Source organism: Aquila chrysaetos, chromosome 7, assembly GCF_900496995.4.
Source record: "Aquila chrysaetos chrysaetos chromosome 7, bAquChr1.4, whole genome shotgun sequence".
Classification (NCBI taxonomy): domain Eukaryota; kingdom Metazoa; phylum Chordata; class Aves; order Accipitriformes; family Accipitridae; genus Aquila; species Aquila chrysaetos.
The window spans coordinates 28,256,049-28,275,860 of record NC_044010.1 but is presented as its reverse complement, the minus strand read 5'-3'; the positions used below and the strand labels follow the sequence as shown (position 1 = coordinate 28,275,860).

Below are 19,812 nucleotides of genomic sequence, written 5' to 3'. Positions count from 1 at the left end.
AATCAAATAATTTATGATGCTGGGTTTTTAATCTGTTAATGCAGACTTTTTCTCCCAGATCTTCAGATTCTTCAATGTCCAAAAAAACGCTATATCTTTTTCATTTGTCTAACAGACAGAATTCTAAAAGCAGTACAATCTTCCAGTTTGAGATGAATTTTAATAAATCATAAATGCATTTTGGGGCCACAGTTTTTGTTCTGAGAATGAGATTTCTGAAAAAGTCAAAAACCTTTTTTTTTTAGGTCCATAAGTAATGTTGTTTGCAGACATCTGTTCATTTTCAGGTATTTTATTGCTTTGTCTTATTCTATGTTATTTTCACTTTGTCGTTGTTGTGAAAAAGGATTTTTGGTTACAATCTTCCTCTTTGTTGCATAAAATGACAAAATTCTTACCTTCTTCCTCCCTCAATCTCCAAGAATAAAAAAAAAAAAAAAAGAGAAGAGTTAATAAGCTTCTGCTCCAGGAGTAATTTATAACTCACTAATGCCAGTGAAAGAGTACAACTGAAACAATACTATTAGTTAGGAAAGAACCATGAATTGCACGTCACGTGCATTGAGCTTTGCAGGAACTGGAAGGGGCTTAGCTTTTCACCATCAAAGCTGTTTGCTAGTTGCAGATGTCGTCACCGGGTAACTGGCACCAGCCCTGACACTTCTTCAGCGAGTGGGTCCTGGTGCTCCTTCCCTCATGGTGCTGGTGTCCACATGACATTCCATTAAAAGGAGCAGGAGCATTGCTGGTCTTTCCAGAAGGTGCAGGGTTCAGCCAAAGCCTCCAATTTGTTTATACTCTTCAGATGCTTTTCCAGTGATGTTGTGGATAAATATGGTTTGCGCTCCTGGCATTGCTGCATTCAGGTGTCTACTGATCTCTCCCAAGACTGTACTTATTTGAGAGAGAGGCAATTTCTGAAGAAACTGTGTTCCTGAAAAGAAGTTACTCTGGATGATCTGAGGTCCCATGCAACTTTTAAATAGATGATGAGGATATATCCTAGGATGCCAGAGGAAGATCTGTGATCCCCCTTGATGAAGAATGATGGACTCCTGAAAAATGGGCTTAATGAGCAGGGAGCATTTCAGGAATGAGGGTCTCCATGATGCTTTTCCAGTTCAGTTTGCACAAGAAAGAGCTGCAGTCAGTTTTGTAATATCTGGTCTATGGCATTTGCTTGGTGGCTTATCCCTCTGCACTCTGTGGTCTTCATTCCTCTGAAAGCTCATATTTGGCTTGTGCTGTCTCTGTTGGGAGCTGATAGTGCACTTCTTTGCAATGATTCACCAAGTGTTTATTTAGGGGCTACACTGCATCTAGGCAGAAATCTTTCAATATTAAAAATATGTCTTACTTCGCAATTTACATAAGCTACTAGATTGGCATCTAGGTTACTTTTGTCTTCAGAGCTGACCACCAAGAAGGGAAAAAATGTTTCTGTTGGCCTCAACTTTTCCATAATTGGGAAGGAAATCTTGAGTCAGCAACATGCAATTTTATATGAAGCATGGACTGAATGCAAGATACCAAGTTTGGGCTTTTGCCTCCATTAGAGTATTCTGAGACTGAATGCTTGAACCATCGCCTTCTTTGGGAGCCCATGAGGGGAACCAAGAAAGCCCAGGGTTGCGGCCTAGAAGAGCCACGTTTACATGATACAAACAGGTTTCTCATTAGCAAACCAAATAACATTGTCTTAGAATTATATTCAGTGGCATTTTGCTTCTCAAAGACAGCCCTGTCACAGTAAGGATTTAACTGGCAGGGAAGTAACGTGGTTTTACCTCGATTCACTCAGTCCTTGAGTTTCAGCCAGAGATACATGGTCAGCTGAGTTTGGTATGAGTTTGTGCTGCCATCGGGAACGGGCAGGTGAAGTCTTTTCCAGCACTGCCCTCCTGAGCCACCTGACCCTGGTCTCTGCTGTGCTAGCATGAGCACTTCTGTGAAATGCCTGGAGGATGCCTTGTCCAGGAAGCAGGTCCCAGCTCTTAACACCTCAGGAAAGTCATCCTGATGCCTATCCTCTTTCACCCTGCCACCCAAATGAAACACAGCGAGGAGGGTGCTACTACTATTTTTGTTGTTGGTTTTGTTGTTATTTTTCAGAAACTGCAGTAAAAAGGTGTGGTTGTCATGTTAAGGGGCAGAGGGTTTTCTGCCATCAACCAGTTCATTCTCTTTCATTGTTTTCTTTGTTCCAGCTAAAGGAATTGTGGCAGCAGAGGATGGTTAGCTTACAGCTCTGCTAGCAGCTACAGCTCGTGCTGCAGTGCTTGGGGTAGTGGCTAGATGGCACACACAAGGCTGTTGAGAAAGAGACAGTCTTATGTGGAGAAAATTAAATGCAGTAAGGACCACCCTTCACTGTACAAATGAAGTTGATCGGAACGGGCAGAGTGGTGTGAAACTATGAAGGCAGACATCAAGGCCAACAGCAAGAAAATGAAGGGATGACACAGAAGATGCCCTGGAGCGTGGCAGAGCTCTCCTTTGGCTTCCATATCTAGCATTTACTGCTCTGTTTAGCCTATTGCCTTGGAAATAGTGAGGAACTGCTCTTTTTAATTACAGCCATCAGGATTCTTTCTCTTAAAATTAATTAATCTGTGGGTCACCTCTATCCTGCCTTGGTGCTTGTCTGGCTTACGGAGCAAGAGTTAACAGCCCTGCCCCTTAGTGTGTGCTCACTTGTTTCACTGACCAAAACCCAGCCCTGTGCAGGATGTTCCCTGGGACATCAAAATCGCATCATGCATGGCTGGCTTTGGGGTTTGTTACAGGCACAAAGCAGGCAGCAGGCATCCTAAAAGGTGCCAAACTATCAACCTTTATGGTAGCCGTGACTTTACAGGCTTGGCTTCAGGCTGGGGAAGAATACAATCCAGATGCATGCCTGGGGAAAAACTAGGCAGGTTTGACTGTCAATAGCTCAGAGATTTCAGGATCTGATAGGCAAGAGGTCCAAAAGTCAGTTGGGCTCCTACAGGAAGAGCTTCCCAGGAGGGGAGATGTGGGATTCTCCTGCGCTGAGCTCACTTAGTGTGCAAAGTCAAGTGTTTGCAGAAGCTGGTATAAATAAAATCACTGTCAGAAAGAGTATGTTAAGAATTACCAGAAAGAGAATATTCCTGGGATTCTCCTAAGTGTTTATACCCAGTAACGTGGCTGCCAGAAGTGAGCTGTTAGTGGGGCTTACTAACTTTGTGGTCTTGGAAGCCCACCATATTGTCCTGACCTCTTGCTCTTTGATGCTCAAAGGGCTGAAGTTGGGCAGCAATTTCAGCCTCTCCCATTGCTCTTGATTCAGAAAGTGTTTTAAATAGCAGGCTCAGCCAGCAATGCAAACTGCAGGCCTAAAAAGAATAAAAATCCCTAAATTAAAGCAAAGGCTACATTAGGGACAATTGTGCCATAATTTGCTACTTAAGTCAGTGTCAGGTTGGGCTTTGGATTCGTGAGCACAATGAGGAACGTTTTGGAAAGTGGAAATTGCATTATGGCTTCTCTTTCCTTTCCAGGGAAGCATGTGAAGCACATTACAGAGCGGGGGAAGGTCATGACTGCAGGGAACAGCACAAGATGTCTGAGAGGGAAAGGTGGGGTGAGAGGAGCTGCTACAAAATAAGGACAGAGAAGCAGCAGGAGAGCATGAGAGTGAAAAGCGGTAACTGGAAACCTTGCAATATCTTAATCAGAATTCTTTCACATAAAAGGTCAAAAAAAAGCTTCCCCCCCATTACTTCTGTACTTCTGACTTTTTTTACTCTCTTGTTTTAATTTAAATATGCATTGTTGGTTTTGTTTGGGGGTTTTTTTTTCACATTCTGGCAATGTTCTGAAATTTTTGAACTGCCAGACAGATAGACTCAATGTTACAAAACCAGCATCTGCATGTGTGCTTGTATTAGTCTGATGAAAATGCTGGACAGGCTGGGACTGACCAAAATGTATTTGCTTAGCCGTGATCAGTTAATAACACCACTGTGTATTAAGTATTGTGCTTGCTTTATTGCGGCATTCACCTCCCAGCTATATTTCATGCTTCATTCCCTCTGTCCATAAAATTATTTCTGAGCCAGCCCTGCACTGAGTCTTTAGCAGGATGGAAGCAATGCCATCCCTCCCTCTATCCCTTCTGTCTAGGGCGGCGGGAGGATCTCAGGCCTATTGTACACAGGCAGGAGAAGCAGTTTGGGAACCAGCTAGAGGAAGAGCTCTCTTTCTCTACTCCCCCTTTACTGTAGCAGCCACTCTGGCCCTTCCAGGATCGCTTATTTGAAGCACTTTGCAGCACTGCTGGCCAAGGAGCAGCTCCAGCAGTGTGGTGGGGAGAAAAGCATATGGTTTGGCATAAAGGAAGTAAGCATAAAATTTCTACATATTTTTCAGAAGGCAAATTGTCTGAAAAGCCTGTCTGACAATAGCCCAAACCAGAACAAGCTGTAATTACATATCCTTTTGGTTTGCAGTTTATATGATTTTCTCTCTGGTTTTGCAAAGTGTGCCACAGTTACGTTTCAGTGGCTCAGCAGCCTTTTAACAAGCTGTAGAAGGTAACCTATAGCTCAGGCACTGTCAATACTAAAAGACAGAATGTACTATCCTTTAACCCTTTGCAAGATTATGTAGTTTAACAATATAGAGCAGTCTCAAAGTGATGACCTGCCCACAGGGAGCTGGGATGAGGGAGGTCAGGAATTGGGATGATTACCCACTACCTTTTCATTGTACAGCTGCTACTCAGGATATTTGGGTGCTTGAGTTAATAATCTTGCAAATACAACAAGGTAGAGAGGGAATGGCACAGAGGAGGCTATTTGGAAGGAATTAAACATGAATAACACACCTTAAACACAACCGAGTAGGAGCAAAAGAAGGGAAATACTGTCCAAGTACAGTCTGTACCCAGTTTTAACAGACAGGTGGGATTTGTTTACAGAAGCAGACAATCATCTCCTTCCTCCCTGTGGTAAAACATGTATTTAAAGGAAGTACTAGTCAGAATTATGTATAAGTACAACTTGCAAAGTAAAGCCTCAAAGGCAAGCCTGGTCCATTTGAGTTGCTACTCTGTAAACTAATTATTTAATTTAAAACAGGAGGCAGCAGCTAGCTGACTATTTAACTGATTCCTGAGTTGGATGGCTTTTCAGTCCACACTGCCCTGGTGTCTGCATTCCAGGGCTGTAAAACTCTCTGTGGTGAGAAGGTTGCTGGCTCAGCCATGGAGTACCCTGGCTGACTGAGTCGCTCCTCCATAAGCTTTTGCCATAGGGTTCTCAAGGTACGCCAGCCGTAAAGCCAAAATGCCCTGGACAGCAAAGCCAGTCTCTTAGAGGATCACTCACTACGTGGTTTTGTCCTTATGAAAATAAAGGGACATCCATGGAGAGGAGCAAACCCCCCCAGAATGGGTCTGCCTGCTCCAGTGGAGGCAGGAGAAAATGGCGTGTGACCCTGCTGCACTTCTGCTGTCAGTCCGAGTAAACCGGGGTTTGCCAACCAAATTAAATAAATAGCCCAACGCCTCGTCCCTCCAAGTAACATCAAGTTTGATTAAGAGCCCAAAGAGTACTTTTTTCAAAACATCAATGGCTGGATGAGAAGATCAAAGATCATTGATTTTTTTATTTTATTTTATCTCAGAGAATGAGTTTTAAAAAATTGCTTATCAGCTTCTTTTTGAACGCCTGAAAGGGAAAAAATTAAAGGGTATTTATTAGTATTAGGAGTAGTATTCCAAAATGTGTGGCATGCATTATTATTAATATTATTCTAGAGATGCAGTGCCAGCAAATCATAGATACAGAGAGTCGGCAATAAATTAATTGGAGAACTAAAAAAGTACTGGAAATTAGGAAAGATGATGAGATGGAAGAGATCAGCTGAGCAAAGTGAAGACTGAGAATGGCACGTCTTTCTTGCACTAATATGGTAATGAAATACAGCGAAGGCAGAGTGGGAATACTGATCTTCACATGCTTCTAACAACTTCTTGCCATACTCGGTCAAATTGCTGTAAAATTGCTAATGTGAGCTATTACAGGATGAAAAGACCTTTATGCCAATATAAATGCATCTCTGGTGTTGGACTCTATGTCACTTCTGCAACGATAGTTTCTAAACCGATACAGTATTACATGGTGAGTTGGGCTTTGGAAAAACTGGTGGCTTAAGTTCACCTGTGGTAGCTTTAGCCTGTGTCCTCCGGTAGAGGACATGAGTCCAGGCACCATGGCAGGAAACCCAGGGCCCATAAACACTACATTATGCATGCAGGGAAAAACAACCCAAACTCCCACACAAATCAATGGGCTCTGGGCTGACATTACCTCTCAGAAATGAGACTTGGTATTATGGTAAATAGTGCCATAAAACCTTAGTACCCAACTGTTTGACAGTCAAGAAAAAACAGATCTGTGTTTTTTAACAGATTTTAAAATAATACTGTGGGTTATTTAAGAAGAAAATAGAGAAGAAAACAGCAAACGTTATTGTGTCTCTGTCGTATGAGCTTCTGCTGCAGCTCTCAGACAACAACAGAAGAGGATGAGAAAAAGTGCAAGGAGGGGTGGCCGGGGTGATTAGAGGCATGAAGTGGTCCCTGTACGCAAAACAGCCAAGTAGGACGGGGCTCCTGCAGGATGGGGAAGAGTTGGCTGGTAAAGGTCTGTAAAATCATGGGCAGTGCAGAAGGGGTAGCTGGTAGCTGACGAGCTGAGAGCTAGGAGGCTCGGGTGAAATTACTGGGCATTCAGTTCAGAATAGACGAGAGGACACAGTTCTTCAGATACATAATTAAGCTGGGGAGCTCTTTGCCACGTGAGGCTGTAGATGCTAAATTTTACATGAGTTCAGGATGAGGCTGGGCAGGTTTGCAGAAGAGAAATCCACTGAGTGATACAGTTAAAAAAAACCCAACCTGTCTGGGTCAAAAAGTTGCTGAGCTGCAAATTGTTGAAGGAGGCCAGGAGAGAAAGTTTTCTCCCTTTTCTTATGCTCTTCCCAAAACTCTTCTTCTTATGCGTTTTTTTGTCTACTTGCCCTTTCTGGCTTCTCCTGTTTAAGAAAGCCTTTAAAGGTGTTCCAGGGAGGAGAAGGGCTAAAGAAAGACAGGAATCAAGAGAAACCATCCGCTTGCGAAGTACAACAAATGCAAAAAGGGCAGGGGTGTGAGGGTCGCACAACCCAAAGCTGAAGAGTCAGGGGCACAGGGATAGCCAGCAGCGTGCTGGGCAGCACCTGCTCCGTCCGAGGCACCCGGGGCCAAGGGGTACTGCCAGGTGGGGACATGGGAGGACATGCAAATGGAAGCTGTCCCCACAGCATCCTCAGAGGAGAACGGTGCCAGCAGCTGGGGCTGTCCCGGCACACTGAGGAGGTGCAGGTGTGGAGGCATGAGTGCAGACATGAGGGGAGGAGGGCAACCCAAGCCTCAGCAGGAGGGTTTTGGGGAGAGGCTGAAGCAGCATTGGGATGCAAGGACGTGGCTGGAGGTCTCTGGTGCAGCAAGGCTGGGCTGGCAGGTATCTGTCCCCCTATGCCTTGCCTGGTTTGCCCTGACCCATAACTGGAGCCAGACCTGGGTGTGCCCCCATGCTGAGGACACCTCAAAGGCAGGAGGAGGCCAGGGGGACATGCTGCACGGCATCCCTTGGCCGCAGTGGTGTGGGGAGCTTTTTGGGACATGCGCTTTGCTGGGTATGCCTGGGTGGGAAGTGGGGGCGGAGAGGGCAGATTCAGGAGGGACTGTCTCAGTGGTGGTGAGATTAAAACATTTTGCATTACAGTCTGTGGGCTTCCTGGAAAAGCTGGCTGAAAGGTTTTTTTCTTTTCTTTGCAGTTTTGTACTAATAAACCAGGCTCCCCAGCAAAGTTTTATGCTCCACGCCATACCACGTGTGAAGTTAGGGTAGAACCCAAGACAGAAAAACAGGGGCCAACGGACTACAAAGTCCCTGCCATACAGCGGTGCAGGCCATGTATACCTGGGTCCCAAATTTCGGCAATGCATTTAAAAATTGATGCTTACTCAGTAATCATTCTTCCTTCAGAAGACACTAACCTATGGAGCCATAAGATTTTTAAGCATCCAAGACGCACTGTCCCCAAAGTGGAGATGACCTCAGAGGCAATATTTGTCTTGAGCAAGTTTGACATCCACTTTGCTTGCCTAACTCCCAAGGTAGTAGCCTTCTGGAGAGGGAAGGGGCACTAAATGAACTCCATGCCCATTCATGAAGACCTGAAGGAGCAGGGCTGCTCTTCAGTCTCTCTCCTTTTCTCCAGTCATCTCAACCCTAGCTGTTGCAGGCTGGAGCAACCCCTGGTGACACCTTTGCCACTTGTGTAAAATACCCAAGTTACCAGTTCCCCCGAGGGACGGGTTCTCTTGCCCTGGGCACTTCAGCCACGCCAGCTCCAAGAGCAGTGAGAGCCCTGCCTGGCTCCAGCGTTGCCAAGGCCTTGGTGCCACCCAGCAAAAGGCCTGATCCCCTGCACAGCGTTCTGCTGGGCCAGAAATGTGAAGCTGTGAATGAGATTTATATTCTTTCCAGCAGAATGTTGCTAAAAGCAGGTGGAAAGCTGCTTCTTTGAATACCTGATTTTTACCCTGACAATGTCTCTTGACATTTCCACAACATTAAAACTACTTTTCCCCTTCTCCATCTTTACTTTTCTGTGCATTGTTTTTCTGTGGCAGTCTTTTTCTCTTCATTGGCTTTGCTTCTGTAAAGGACTTTGCATAATGTTTTCCTTCAAATTGTTCCATTTCAAAGTTTTCCCTTCATTTCAAACTTCCTAGTTGCTATGTGACTCTGCTGTGTGGTTTCTAGGTCTTCTTTTGCTTTACAGTGTCCTTTTTCTCTTATGCACTTTCCCTCGAGCAGCTCTATGGTGGTGATAGCATGAAAAATCGCAGTATCCCTCTGTGTCTCTATAGAGAAGTCTAAAATATCAGTGAGAGAAAGAGAGACAAAGCAAGCATTTTTTAATATAAAATAAGGGATATTTACTTTTAGGATATTTATTTTCAAGAATTTCCTAATAGCACAAAGAGAAACTTTGCCATTTTATAAAAAATACATGCTTATTTTTCTTCATACGTTCCAGTCATACCATAGGCTTTCCACAAAAAGAACAAGTATTTACTTTTGTACTGTGTGCCCAGAACAGCTACCGCATGACTGTTGTCCTGCCAGGATTTGGTGCTGAGAAGGTGCAGCCTGATGTTTAGAAGCAGACTGCTCCTAGTTTTACTGGGAGCCATTGTGTGTGGCAGGGGCTGCAGGTCTCTGAATCAGGATGGGTTACATTCTGACTCACTGTCAGAGGGTGGTATAAGCGTTATATATATTCTGTTATAAGAGAGTATATGTCCTGAAGTCCTCTCAAACAGATCCTTTTCAACTCAAATACTTGATTCCTGGAACAGTTTTCACGTGCGTGGCACTGGGTCTGATCTGAAGCCCACCGAGACCAGTGAGTGCCTTTCTGCTGGTACTCAGTCAGGCTGTAACCAGATTTAAAAAGCGACCTACATCTTTTGCTCCATATCTCAGGCTCTCTGCGTAACCATCCATAGGTGGTCTAAATTTACCACTGCAGTGTGAAAACCTGAATCCACAAGCAGCAGTGGATCTAGCTATTTAAACTGCTTTTTGTCCTGATTTCAGAACTGTGAGACTTGAACTTACCAGTTTTGTCAGCAGAGCTAAGCTAGTGAATATTTTCTTTGGTGACCATTTTTGTTTCTGGTTCACGGATATACCAGCAGGAGCTACGGTGGGGACCAGCAACAGAATGTTTTAGCGGATATTCCTTAATTCACTTACTGACTTGGGTTTGCTAGTCTGGCGGAAGTGGTTTTTACTTTCCAGTATAGCTGTGTTTAGACTCAGAGGCCTTTTCCAACTTGGAAGTTTTGCCAGTGGACTTCAGCCTTTTTTGAATTTCAGGTGCAGGGAGATGCAGAGGGCCTTTCAACAGCTGTGTCTTTCCCTGCCGCTGTTTCTTTGCAGAGGCAAGATTGTGCCAGTCAGCCAACACCACTGAAAGGTCGCTAGGAAAAGCTATAAGGCTGCAACTGAGTCCTTGGATCTCAGCTCTGTCACCCAAAGCAAGCTGGCAGGTGTGTATCTGCTTAATAGCTCAGGCAAGGTGGAAACTCCTTTTGAAGATGGTATCAGAACTTCTGTCATCTTTTTTCCTTTCCTTATGAATACTTTCACTTCTTATGTAAAGTATCACAGAATCATCATTGAAATTAGCAGAGTGATATTGCTTTGGAGCACTTGCTGTTCATGCAGAAGGGGAGAGTGGGCTTTGGGTGTGAGGCTGGGGTGTCCAATAAGCACAGGCACATGAAGAGTGCAACCCATCGCTCAGGGCAGATGATCGAATGGCATCTGGCTGACCACTTCTGGAACAAAAGGAACACCTTTGCCTTTGGAGACAGCTGAGACAAACTCTATTTAAACTGTGTTTAAAATAGGCTTTATAAATACAGAACTTCTAATTTAGCACTGGGAAGGTATCGTGTGCTGTGTGTTACCCACTTCTGTCAGCCTTTAGGATGGAGGTTGGGTTTTGCTTAGGGTGCAGCTGGTTAGAAGTGCGAGAAACTGTTGTGGTTTCTGAGATGTGAGCGGATCAGCCAGGCAGAGTGTACCTGGGATGCAGGAGCTGGGCAGCAGTGGACCATGTACAAAGCAGAAATGCAATGCAGGACCTGAGGCCAGTGGTCAGCGGTGGCTGGTTCTGCTTCTTCCACCTGGGAGAGGGATTATTTCAGCATAACAGAGTTCCCTGCAACTCTGTGATGCAGTGTGATGTGATGCAGTGCCCCCAGTGAAGGGCACAGCAAATCATCCCCTAAATGGATGTAGCAAAAGTAGTAGCGATTCACATTTGTTTATAATAGGGGTACCGTGCATTATGCCTGATTTTTTAATTGTGATATTACAAGAAAACTTTCTCAAATTAAGAGAGCACTGTGTTAAAGGGTCTCCTGAATCAAACTGTTCTCTCATACATCAGTTTCTCTCAAGGTAGTGATAATGTTCCCAGAGAGAGCAGGTTGGAAAAACTGGAGGTCTCTTAGTCACATCTTCCAAGAGGATCAGACTTTGTTTTTGTTAGATGCAAACTGTGGGGTATGTGGAGGGGGTGGGGAGGTGTTTCTCAGTTACTCATGGAGGTTAATACCAAAGCACTTGATCACATCAGTGTTTCAAGCTACTGGTTTTACAGCCAGGTGCTTGCTGCCATGAGTTAGGGTTTTGTAAATTAGGCCTTTATATATTCTGCAAAATATTAACAGGTTTACTCTCCCTGCTGTCGTGTCCCAAAGTTGGAGTGACTCAGGTTCGTGGATTTCCTTTGTCAGAATTAAGGTGAAACGACACCAGGGGAGTTCAAACAACAATCAACATTTATTCAACCTAGCTAACCTTGCCCAAGTACAAGTGAACTTATCAATATAAACCTTGCAACATGTCATTAAGCTGCTGTTTGAAAAGAGACGGGAGGTGTAGAAAAAGAAGTGGAAAAAGGAACGTGGAACTGTATCAGAAGGAGAGCCCTCCCGTTGAATCACGAGGTTCAGAGCAGACCCCCCTTGCTTTCTGGACTCCTTCTCAAAGAGGAGCCCAGGGGCAGCTAGATCCACTCCTAGTCTCAGACTTGGTCAATGGTTTATGTTTAAAAGGATGAGGTGTAGGGACTGTGGAAAAGAGAGAAGGAAAAGAGGGAGAGAGAGAATGAGAGAAAGAAAGAGAGAAAGAAAGAAAGAGAGAAGACAAGGGTTTCACCAGTCCTGGGTCCAGCGTTGGTCGAGCCAGCATAGAGATCCAGTTCCAGAGGGTGTGCACTGAGAACTCGTTCTCTCTTCTTTTATAGTGTGTTAGTTGATGGTCTTGACATGCGCAGTTCCCATTCCTGGGGTTCTCTGGAATCGGTCGGTGAGCTTTGGGGGGGCGTTCATTGTGGAGCTGCCTCTCTTTCCCTGCTGGCATGACTGCTTAAGATAGAAGCACAGTCCCATCTTCTGTGGGGCCTTCTCCTCCAGGCGCATATGCTGTGCTCCTTCTCCTGGTCACTTAAGATAAGGAATTGCAGCTTTGGAGAAGTGCGGTCCCACCCTCCGTGGGGCCCTCTCCTCTGGCCACATTGTCCTGTTCACAAAACTCCAGCATTTTTACAGAGGCCGTTTTCTCCACCAAAGTTCTTTAACGAATGTTTGAGACATTGACTATAATTTGTCAGACCGTCACACCTGCACACTCTTCATTCATTGCTACATAACATCAGAGAGCAATTTAGTTCCCTGGCAGTGTATTTTAGTAAGACAGCAAATTGTCTGTGTTTACTTATGCTATACAATTCAGTAATTGTACTGCAGTCTTGGCCAAGTTCCTGAAAAGTTGGGGCCTAAAAACAAGCTCTTAAATTCATATTTAGGTTCTAAATAGAAGGTCTGATTTTTCAAATATTGAGTCCATCCTGACTTGCTGACTTTTTGGAAGCCAACAGGCTTATCAGCATTTTGAAAATCAGGCCTGCTATGTGTTCCCATGCTTGTATGGGGAAGCTAAACTATGGTTTAGAATCCTTTTAATATTTGTCTTTGTAGTATTGCACTGCCTGTTTTATTCTCTACATTGCAATAATTCCTAGTGTAGCTTATTCATGTTCACAAACTATCAGTTTGGATTGATTAAAATGTCCAGTTAAAAAGTTGCCAGCAAGGTTGCTATTTGAAATCTTTGCTGGAGGATGTGTTGCACAGAGTAAGAATATTTCTGGCAAGTCACTGGGGTTTTTTCGTAAAAGGATAGGCTATAAATACCATCTTTCATATAACATATGCTGCACTGCCTGTGCCTGAGAACAAACCTGAGTGAACTAGGGTTCATCAGAAAGGCTGATTTTGCCCTCAGTATTATTGGGAGCTCTTCAGTGCCTCTTGGTGAGGTTTTTCTCCCGTGTGTCAGTGCAATAAGGCTTCTTTCCCTTTCTCTATATAATTTCAAGGAAAGTCTGATTCATTACTTCAGGGGTTGAGCTAAATTCTTTCCTCTGGACCATTTTAAAATAAGTTGTTTAAGCCTCAAATACTTGTGCTGGCTGTGGCAGCACATGTGTGAAAGAGCGGGCATTCACTTTGCTTTTTGCTGCTCATCCTCAAGAAGAGGAGGCTCTCCTTAACCTGTGTGCTCAAGCACAGCAGGACTTTCTGACCTAAGTTAAAACAATCACCAAACCATTCCTGTGGAAGCACAGCATGCAGACACTTCAGGATTCTTCTGGAATAAATTACTGGGGATAACTTACTCTTTCTTTTCAAACAAAAATCATACTAATGCCTTTAGGAAAAAAAAGTCTTGTGTGATGAGGGTAAAGGGAAGAAATTATTCTTGGTAATATTTAAAAGTTGTTAAATTCAGATGGCCCTGGAATGGGAGGATTTAATGCACGGTGTATCAGCAGAGTGATCTGGCACAATGGCAAAGGCGACTTTGAAAGAGTTTCTCATTTTGGTCTTGGAGATCTTTCGTTTCTTCTGTTCAGATGCTCTGATGGACCAAAATTTGCAGTATTTTCAGTAATCATTATGCACTTTTTTTCTCAAATGGGGGCCACTCCTGAGAAAATAATTTTGTTTTGTAAACATTATTTGGCTGAGACTGACCGCATGTTTCCATTTTCCTTGCAGAGGCACGGCGATAGCTGGAATTGTTTTCGGTATAGTATTTATAATGGGAGTGATTGCCGGGATTGCCATCTGTATCTGCATGTGCATGAAGAACAACCGTGGGACTCGAGTAGGTGTCATCCGAACTACGCACATCAACACTATCAGCACGTACCCAGGTAAGGAAGCGAAATGACACCCCTGCAAGAGTGCCTATGTTCATGGTAGGAGTGCATCTTTGGATAGTTACGGCCCTGCAGCAAATGTGGGATGTGAATACAGCAGCAGGCTCTTCTCAGTCCGGAGGGGAATGGCATGACTCCCTGCTGAGAAATGCAAGACAGCTCAGTGTGTGCGGTGTTCATCAGTGCAGCCCTCTGCCTGGGCTAATTTATTCAGGTACTCAGTGGGCTAATGAGATCTGGCCAGGTGCCATACTCACACAGCTGTGTGGCTTGCAGTGCCCGTAGTAGCTTGTTGAGACCTTGCTCAGGGTGGTGTTGCATTATGCAGGATAGACCTTTTCGCTGTGCCAGAGGCTCTCTGGCGACAGATCAGTTATTCTTATTTTGTGTTCTGGTTCTTGTATTTGCTCTTGTTCACATGCAGTCAGCTCCCTTTCATTGTCCGATATAATGGAGGCCCAGCATACCACAAAGAGGGGAAAACCTGGACAATAAGGTCTGTGGATCATAGCGCAAAGGTTTCAAGTGGTGCCACGTGGAGACTAATGTAGCCTGAGCTGGCTGGTACTCGGCCAGAGCTCACAAGCACTGCTGGGTGCTGCAGGATCCCAGATGACTTCTACAAAGGCACACAGGCATGTTTGCAGAGTGTTCTCTGCTGTGTGTCCCAGGAGGGACTGCTGGCTGGCGTGCAGTGCTGGATCCAAGCTAGCTCCCTGCATCCACCTGGCACCATGCCTGAACTGATAGGAGCTTGGAGCGCAGTGCAGAGATGCCTGTTGTGCCTTGGTCAAAGTTAGCTGAGTGTTGGACATGCTCAATGCAGGCTTGTCTGTGGGTTAACATTGTTTTGGTGTAATGTTTTTTTAGGTGCAGGGCAGCACTAGGGGAGGCACAGAGCCTAAGTCAGATCTGGCACTGAGCTAATAAGCTGTCACAGGCTCTGGGGCACCCCAGGGGATAGTAGGGACCCCGCCATGGCTCTGCTCCAGTGCAGTTGTGCCCATAGTGAGTGGGAACTGGTACATCAGGCTGTACCTGAGCTAGCTCTGTGCAGAGCCACTCCCTGCACCACATTTGTCAACTAGTGCCAGTCTAGGATTGGGGTACAGGAACACTGAAGGTGGATCTGCACCAAGCTAGCTGGGGTCTGCAAGGCTTATTTGTCTGGACTCCCCACCACGTGAAAGTGGCCACATTTTTGAAGGGCAGAGCTGACCCTGGAAGCAGCATAACGGTCTTTGTGCAATGCAGCTATGTCTCTGCTTCAGTGATATTGTTAATTACAAATCCAGGAGCTATTGCCTTGGGATAGGTTGAGAGTTCACTGTAATAAAAGGCAATGGTGTTTCATGGATGAAATCCCCTCATCCCACTCTTAGACATCCCCTGCCTTTATATACCCTCCTGTTGCAAAGGTTGCAGCAAACCCCAGGTGCATTATGTATACTTATAGGCAAGCTATGCAATATTTATTTTGTGTTCCTTTATCACATTCACTGCTCTCAGTGTCTGTTTTCTCCCTCAGGCTCTTGACTTTGTAGTTAAACTAAAACCATGTATAATCATCCTTATCATTACAACATTGTTTTGCATAGAGAGATGAGTAATGAAAGAAAACTGCAATATTCTCAACCATGAATTGCTGAAGAGCTACTTCAGAATCTAATAGTCATTGCAAGCTGTAAAAACAAAAGCAAAATGAAGACTTTGGGGCTGTAGTCTTCTCCTCCCCAGGTCTGCTCCTGCTATGACTCACCCCTGTCTCCACCTCTGGGCAGTTTGACTCTGCACGGTCCCGCTTCCTAGCGCAAACATTAGCTTGAGCAGTTCTTCCTTTCAGCAGCAGCAGTTTTTGGAGGATGGGGAAGCTCTGAAATGATTTCTGTGTTCCCCACTGTCATGAACACTTCTGGATTAATGACTGACCTGGCTTTGGCTGCAGGGTTTGTGACCAACCCTACCCCCTGCCATTACTGTTTTGGACAGAAATAGCAAGCGAGGGGTTGCCCTTCCTTTGGCCACAGCAACAGCCAGGTTTTCAGAGAGCAGGGAGTGCTTTTCATGGCACACTGGGATTTGAGTCTCTTCCCTCATCACAAATATCCTAGGTTTCTGTTTCCTCTCTGTTCAAGTGCTATTTCACTGCCAGTCTGCTTGAGACATCTAGGGAGGGGATAGGAAGGCATCCGTGGTGACATAAACAGAGACATGAGCAGACTCTGGACCTTAACAGTGACATGGTGACATGAGCAGACTCTGGATCTTAAAATTTGTGGAGACTACTGTAGTGGGGTCTTGATATGGAGCCTTCAGTTCCTACCATGCTGTCATTCTGCAGCATTTACTGTCTTTTTGATCACTGAATTAATCCTTCTTCTCTAAGGTTACTAGGAGTAGTTGAGAAAATGTTTTCAGCTGTTTGTGAATATTTTTGTTGCTTCCTAAATGCCTGACCCAGTTTACAAATGCTGGGCTCTCCTCAGATGTCTCCGTTGGGGTGAACAGGGTGAAAGCTTCCTTCTTCGTCAGCCGGAGCCCTGGGAAGATCCTGGGAAGATGGCCAGCGTTTGCCCTGGGAGGTGTGATGCTGCTATGCTGCTGTGTTTGGCATGGCATGGCAGGTCACATCACATATCTCCTGGGGATCCAGAGGGTGTTTGAGAGGTCTGTGGAGATCAGCGAAAGCCCTGGCTACCCTGTCATTTTGAGACAACGTAAACTCATTTTGCTGCTGAAGGGGGTGGAAGGGAATGGATCTGATAAAAAACTAACCTTCCTCCCCTGGAAAAGTTTAGCTCTGCCACATCATCCTAGTATCATCTGCCATACTGCCACTCAAACGCTGTTACCAGCACAACACGTCGGTGAGCACGTGGCTAAGCAGTGAAAGAAAGGGCAATAAGCAAGGACTTGCATTGACATAAAGTGACTGTATAATGACAGTCTGAAAAAGAAGTCAGCGCATTGCCAGGAGACCTTACATCTGTTGTACGGAAGTCTGAATGTGAACTAGAAAATACTTGGGGGCCTGCATCTGAAAAAAAGATTTTTAACTATGTCTTCTTTTTCCTCCCATTTCAGTGGCTCCACCACCATACAGTTACGACTACGAAATGGAGTACCCAGCTGACCTACCTCCACCTTATACTCCAACCCCACAGACTTCAATACAGTATCCCCCACCCCCTCCATACCCTGGATACTCAGGGAAATAATTACATGGCTTCATACAGATATTAACTGCCTGTTGAAACAGCAGCACCGTTGGGACAAATATTACCAGTTCAGGGACAAATAGGACAGGGTCTGCATCAACACATATGGCCAGGTGTTGAAATAACCTGGGAGGGTTGCCATGGCTCAGGATGAAGAAAAATACTGTCCACTCCGGACCATCGTGTTTCATGATTAAACAACCTGTGACCAAACCGAAGAAACAGTTCCTGTACATTAGTGCCTGATGAGTAGTGCTTAGCATCTGTGCTTAGCTTCAGCTGCAGCCCGTTACAGCACGTGGGAGTGGGGGTCTTGCCATGTAAGAATGTGCAAGTGGTGCAAATGGTTCAACAAGCTGTTTCAAAAGCAGAAGAGGCAGCTGCTGGGGCTTATTCTGGGGGAAAACTCCAACTGTTCTCTTCAAGTATGTGTTATGCCTTTCCTTGAAATGAGGGGAATAAGGAAGAACAAGGAACACAAGCTATTTTCAGTTTCTACATCAGGCTGATAATACCCAATGATCAGCTGTGCATATTGGTCTGATAAGTATATCACAAAGAGAAGTGCTGTCAGAGTTATTCAGTAACCAAAAAATGATGGATATTATTTTTGGCCAAGTGCAGGTTGTTTTAAGTGCCTACTTTTAAACAGTTTGAGACTAGTTCGTGGCCTAAAACATAAACACAAAGAGCATTTTTATATGTGAAATACACTAATTTATAGCTGATTTATTTTTACCTGGACTTAAATACTGTATACATTGGAAATATGCTACAATGCCTTTTTTATCAGCAAATGATGCTTTGATTTTTTAAAAAAACACTGAATCAGGAAAACTCACAAGTGGGAGAAGAAATACAAAGCGAATATTAAAACATCATAGATTTGTCTTCAATTGGATTGTGTAAAGACTGTTTTTTAAAAAAAAAAACATACTGTTTACCCGTAATAATGATATTCAGCCTAACCAAAGAGATGAGCGTAGAGACTGAGCTTCAGATTACTTTTGAATGTTGTCTTGGGCATTTTAAAAGTGTAAGTCACCAAAGAATTTTTTTTGCATTTGTCATGCATATTGTTCAAAATTACTTAATCTCTACTATATAAAGTACAGACCTTTATGATTTAAAATGTTCCATATACTTATGGTGCTAACTGTAATTCAGGAGCAGCTATTTGACTTCAGAATAGAGTATCCCATTGCCTAAAGCATCATCCTTCAATGGTAAGACTAGTATCTTTCTCAGTTATATGCAAACCACAAAGACAGTAGTTCTCTTCAGGGATTTAAAAGTGCTGAGTGCCCTTAGTTTGAGTTGGGTGGCTGGGCTGTTTGAGAATGCTACAGCGAAAATAGCGGAAGGTGACAAAAATACGGCACCTAGAGTTCAGTACAGCTGTGGCATCAGGTCCTTTTCAGTGGGAAAGACTGCAGGTTACCACTGATTCCAGAGATCGGAACGCATTTAAGTGTTTTCCAGTGTAGCCCTTATCTTCTTTTCAGGTGTATCATTGTATTAATGAATGAAAAAGCAGCTTGCAAAAGGTGGTACCATATCCCAGTGAAGTCAACTGACAACCTCTCATCACCCCTTAAGTCTGATATTTTTGGCATTCGGTCCTAATTCAGGGAAGAACTCAAGCAATCTTTTAACTTTAAGCACAAAAGTTATTCAGAGGCTTTCTTGTAAACAAGACCTTACTGACTGTTCTTGCTCAGATTTTGTAGTTGTATTTGTCCTTTCCAGGCTGACTAAGCTTATCCTATTGAAACCCCACTTGAAAGTGCAAATGGCCTCAGACCTCACCGACGTAAGTTCACAAGATCTGTGTCGTGGCCCTTGGCCAAACTGAGCCTTGAGTCACAGGCCCATAGCTACCTAGGCATTTGTAACCCAGTCAGAGGAAAACTGAGCTGTGTCACAGGTTTTGGTTGCTGCTGGTTCCTTGGAGTCTTCTCCAAGGAAGGAGAGTTATATTCTCATTTCTGTTTTGGTGTTTAGAGGTGGCACGTCCTGAGCTAGGTTATCCTTACAATTACTTCTGCTCTGGGCTATGTCCTGTGACATTTCAGCTGGTACCCTGTTCCCTCAAGAGACGGATGTTCCTCAGCTGAAATCCTCCCGTGAAGGGCAACTTTCTGTATGCAGCATTTTGGCAGTCTGTACTCAAAACCATCTGCTGGGGTATTGATGCACCTGCCAACATGGTGGCCAGCATGAAGAACAGAATAAGCATAGTTTTCTCTGTGGAAAATCCTGTTCCTACCACATCATTCTATGCTGGTACCTCAGCACTTTCCAGTTGATCACACCAGATGATATTTCTGTGCCAAAAAGTTAACTATAGATAAAGAGTATTGTCATTTTTCCCATTTTTGTATTTCATTTCTTTGTGCTGAACATGCAGATGCACAAATCAAAGAGCAGTTTGTATTTGATGAATCCAGTCTCCTGAAAAATACAGAGAAAGAAAACTATCCTATAGATCATAAATCTTCCCTTAGAAGAAGAATTTCTCCAGCTGTGACATTTGTCAGAACAAGTTATAAAGCAGGTTTCTTAAATAAAAAGGCATTTCTGGAAAATAACTAAAAGTCTTTGATCGCAGTCCTCTGTTTTTCAGCTTTGTGATTGCATGTTGCCTCTGATGATATTGCATGAAGGTCGTAGTAACCGAAGTACCTACAATGTATACATGGCTTAT

The 19,812-nt window shown here is 44.2% G+C and overlaps 1 protein-coding gene across 8 annotated transcripts in view; it reads left to right on the top strand.

Moving 5' to 3' along the window:
- The window catches only part of CYYR1 (cysteine and tyrosine rich 1), an 80,254-nt gene that overhangs the window by 40,861 nt on the left and 19,581 nt on the right, over positions 1–19,812 (top strand). For 5 of the 8 annotated variants that reach the window (XM_041125003.1, XM_041125005.1, XM_041125004.1 and 2 more), the window contains one exon: positions 13,724–13,881. In XM_041125003.1, the coding sequence (XP_040980937.1) occupies positions 13,724–13,881 (158 nt within the window). Of the gene's footprint in view, positions 1–13,723; positions 13,882–16,971; positions 18,002–19,812 lie in introns of those variants that run through there. The other 3 variants (XM_030020838.1, XM_030020837.1, XM_030020842.2) reach the window with 1 other exon arrangement.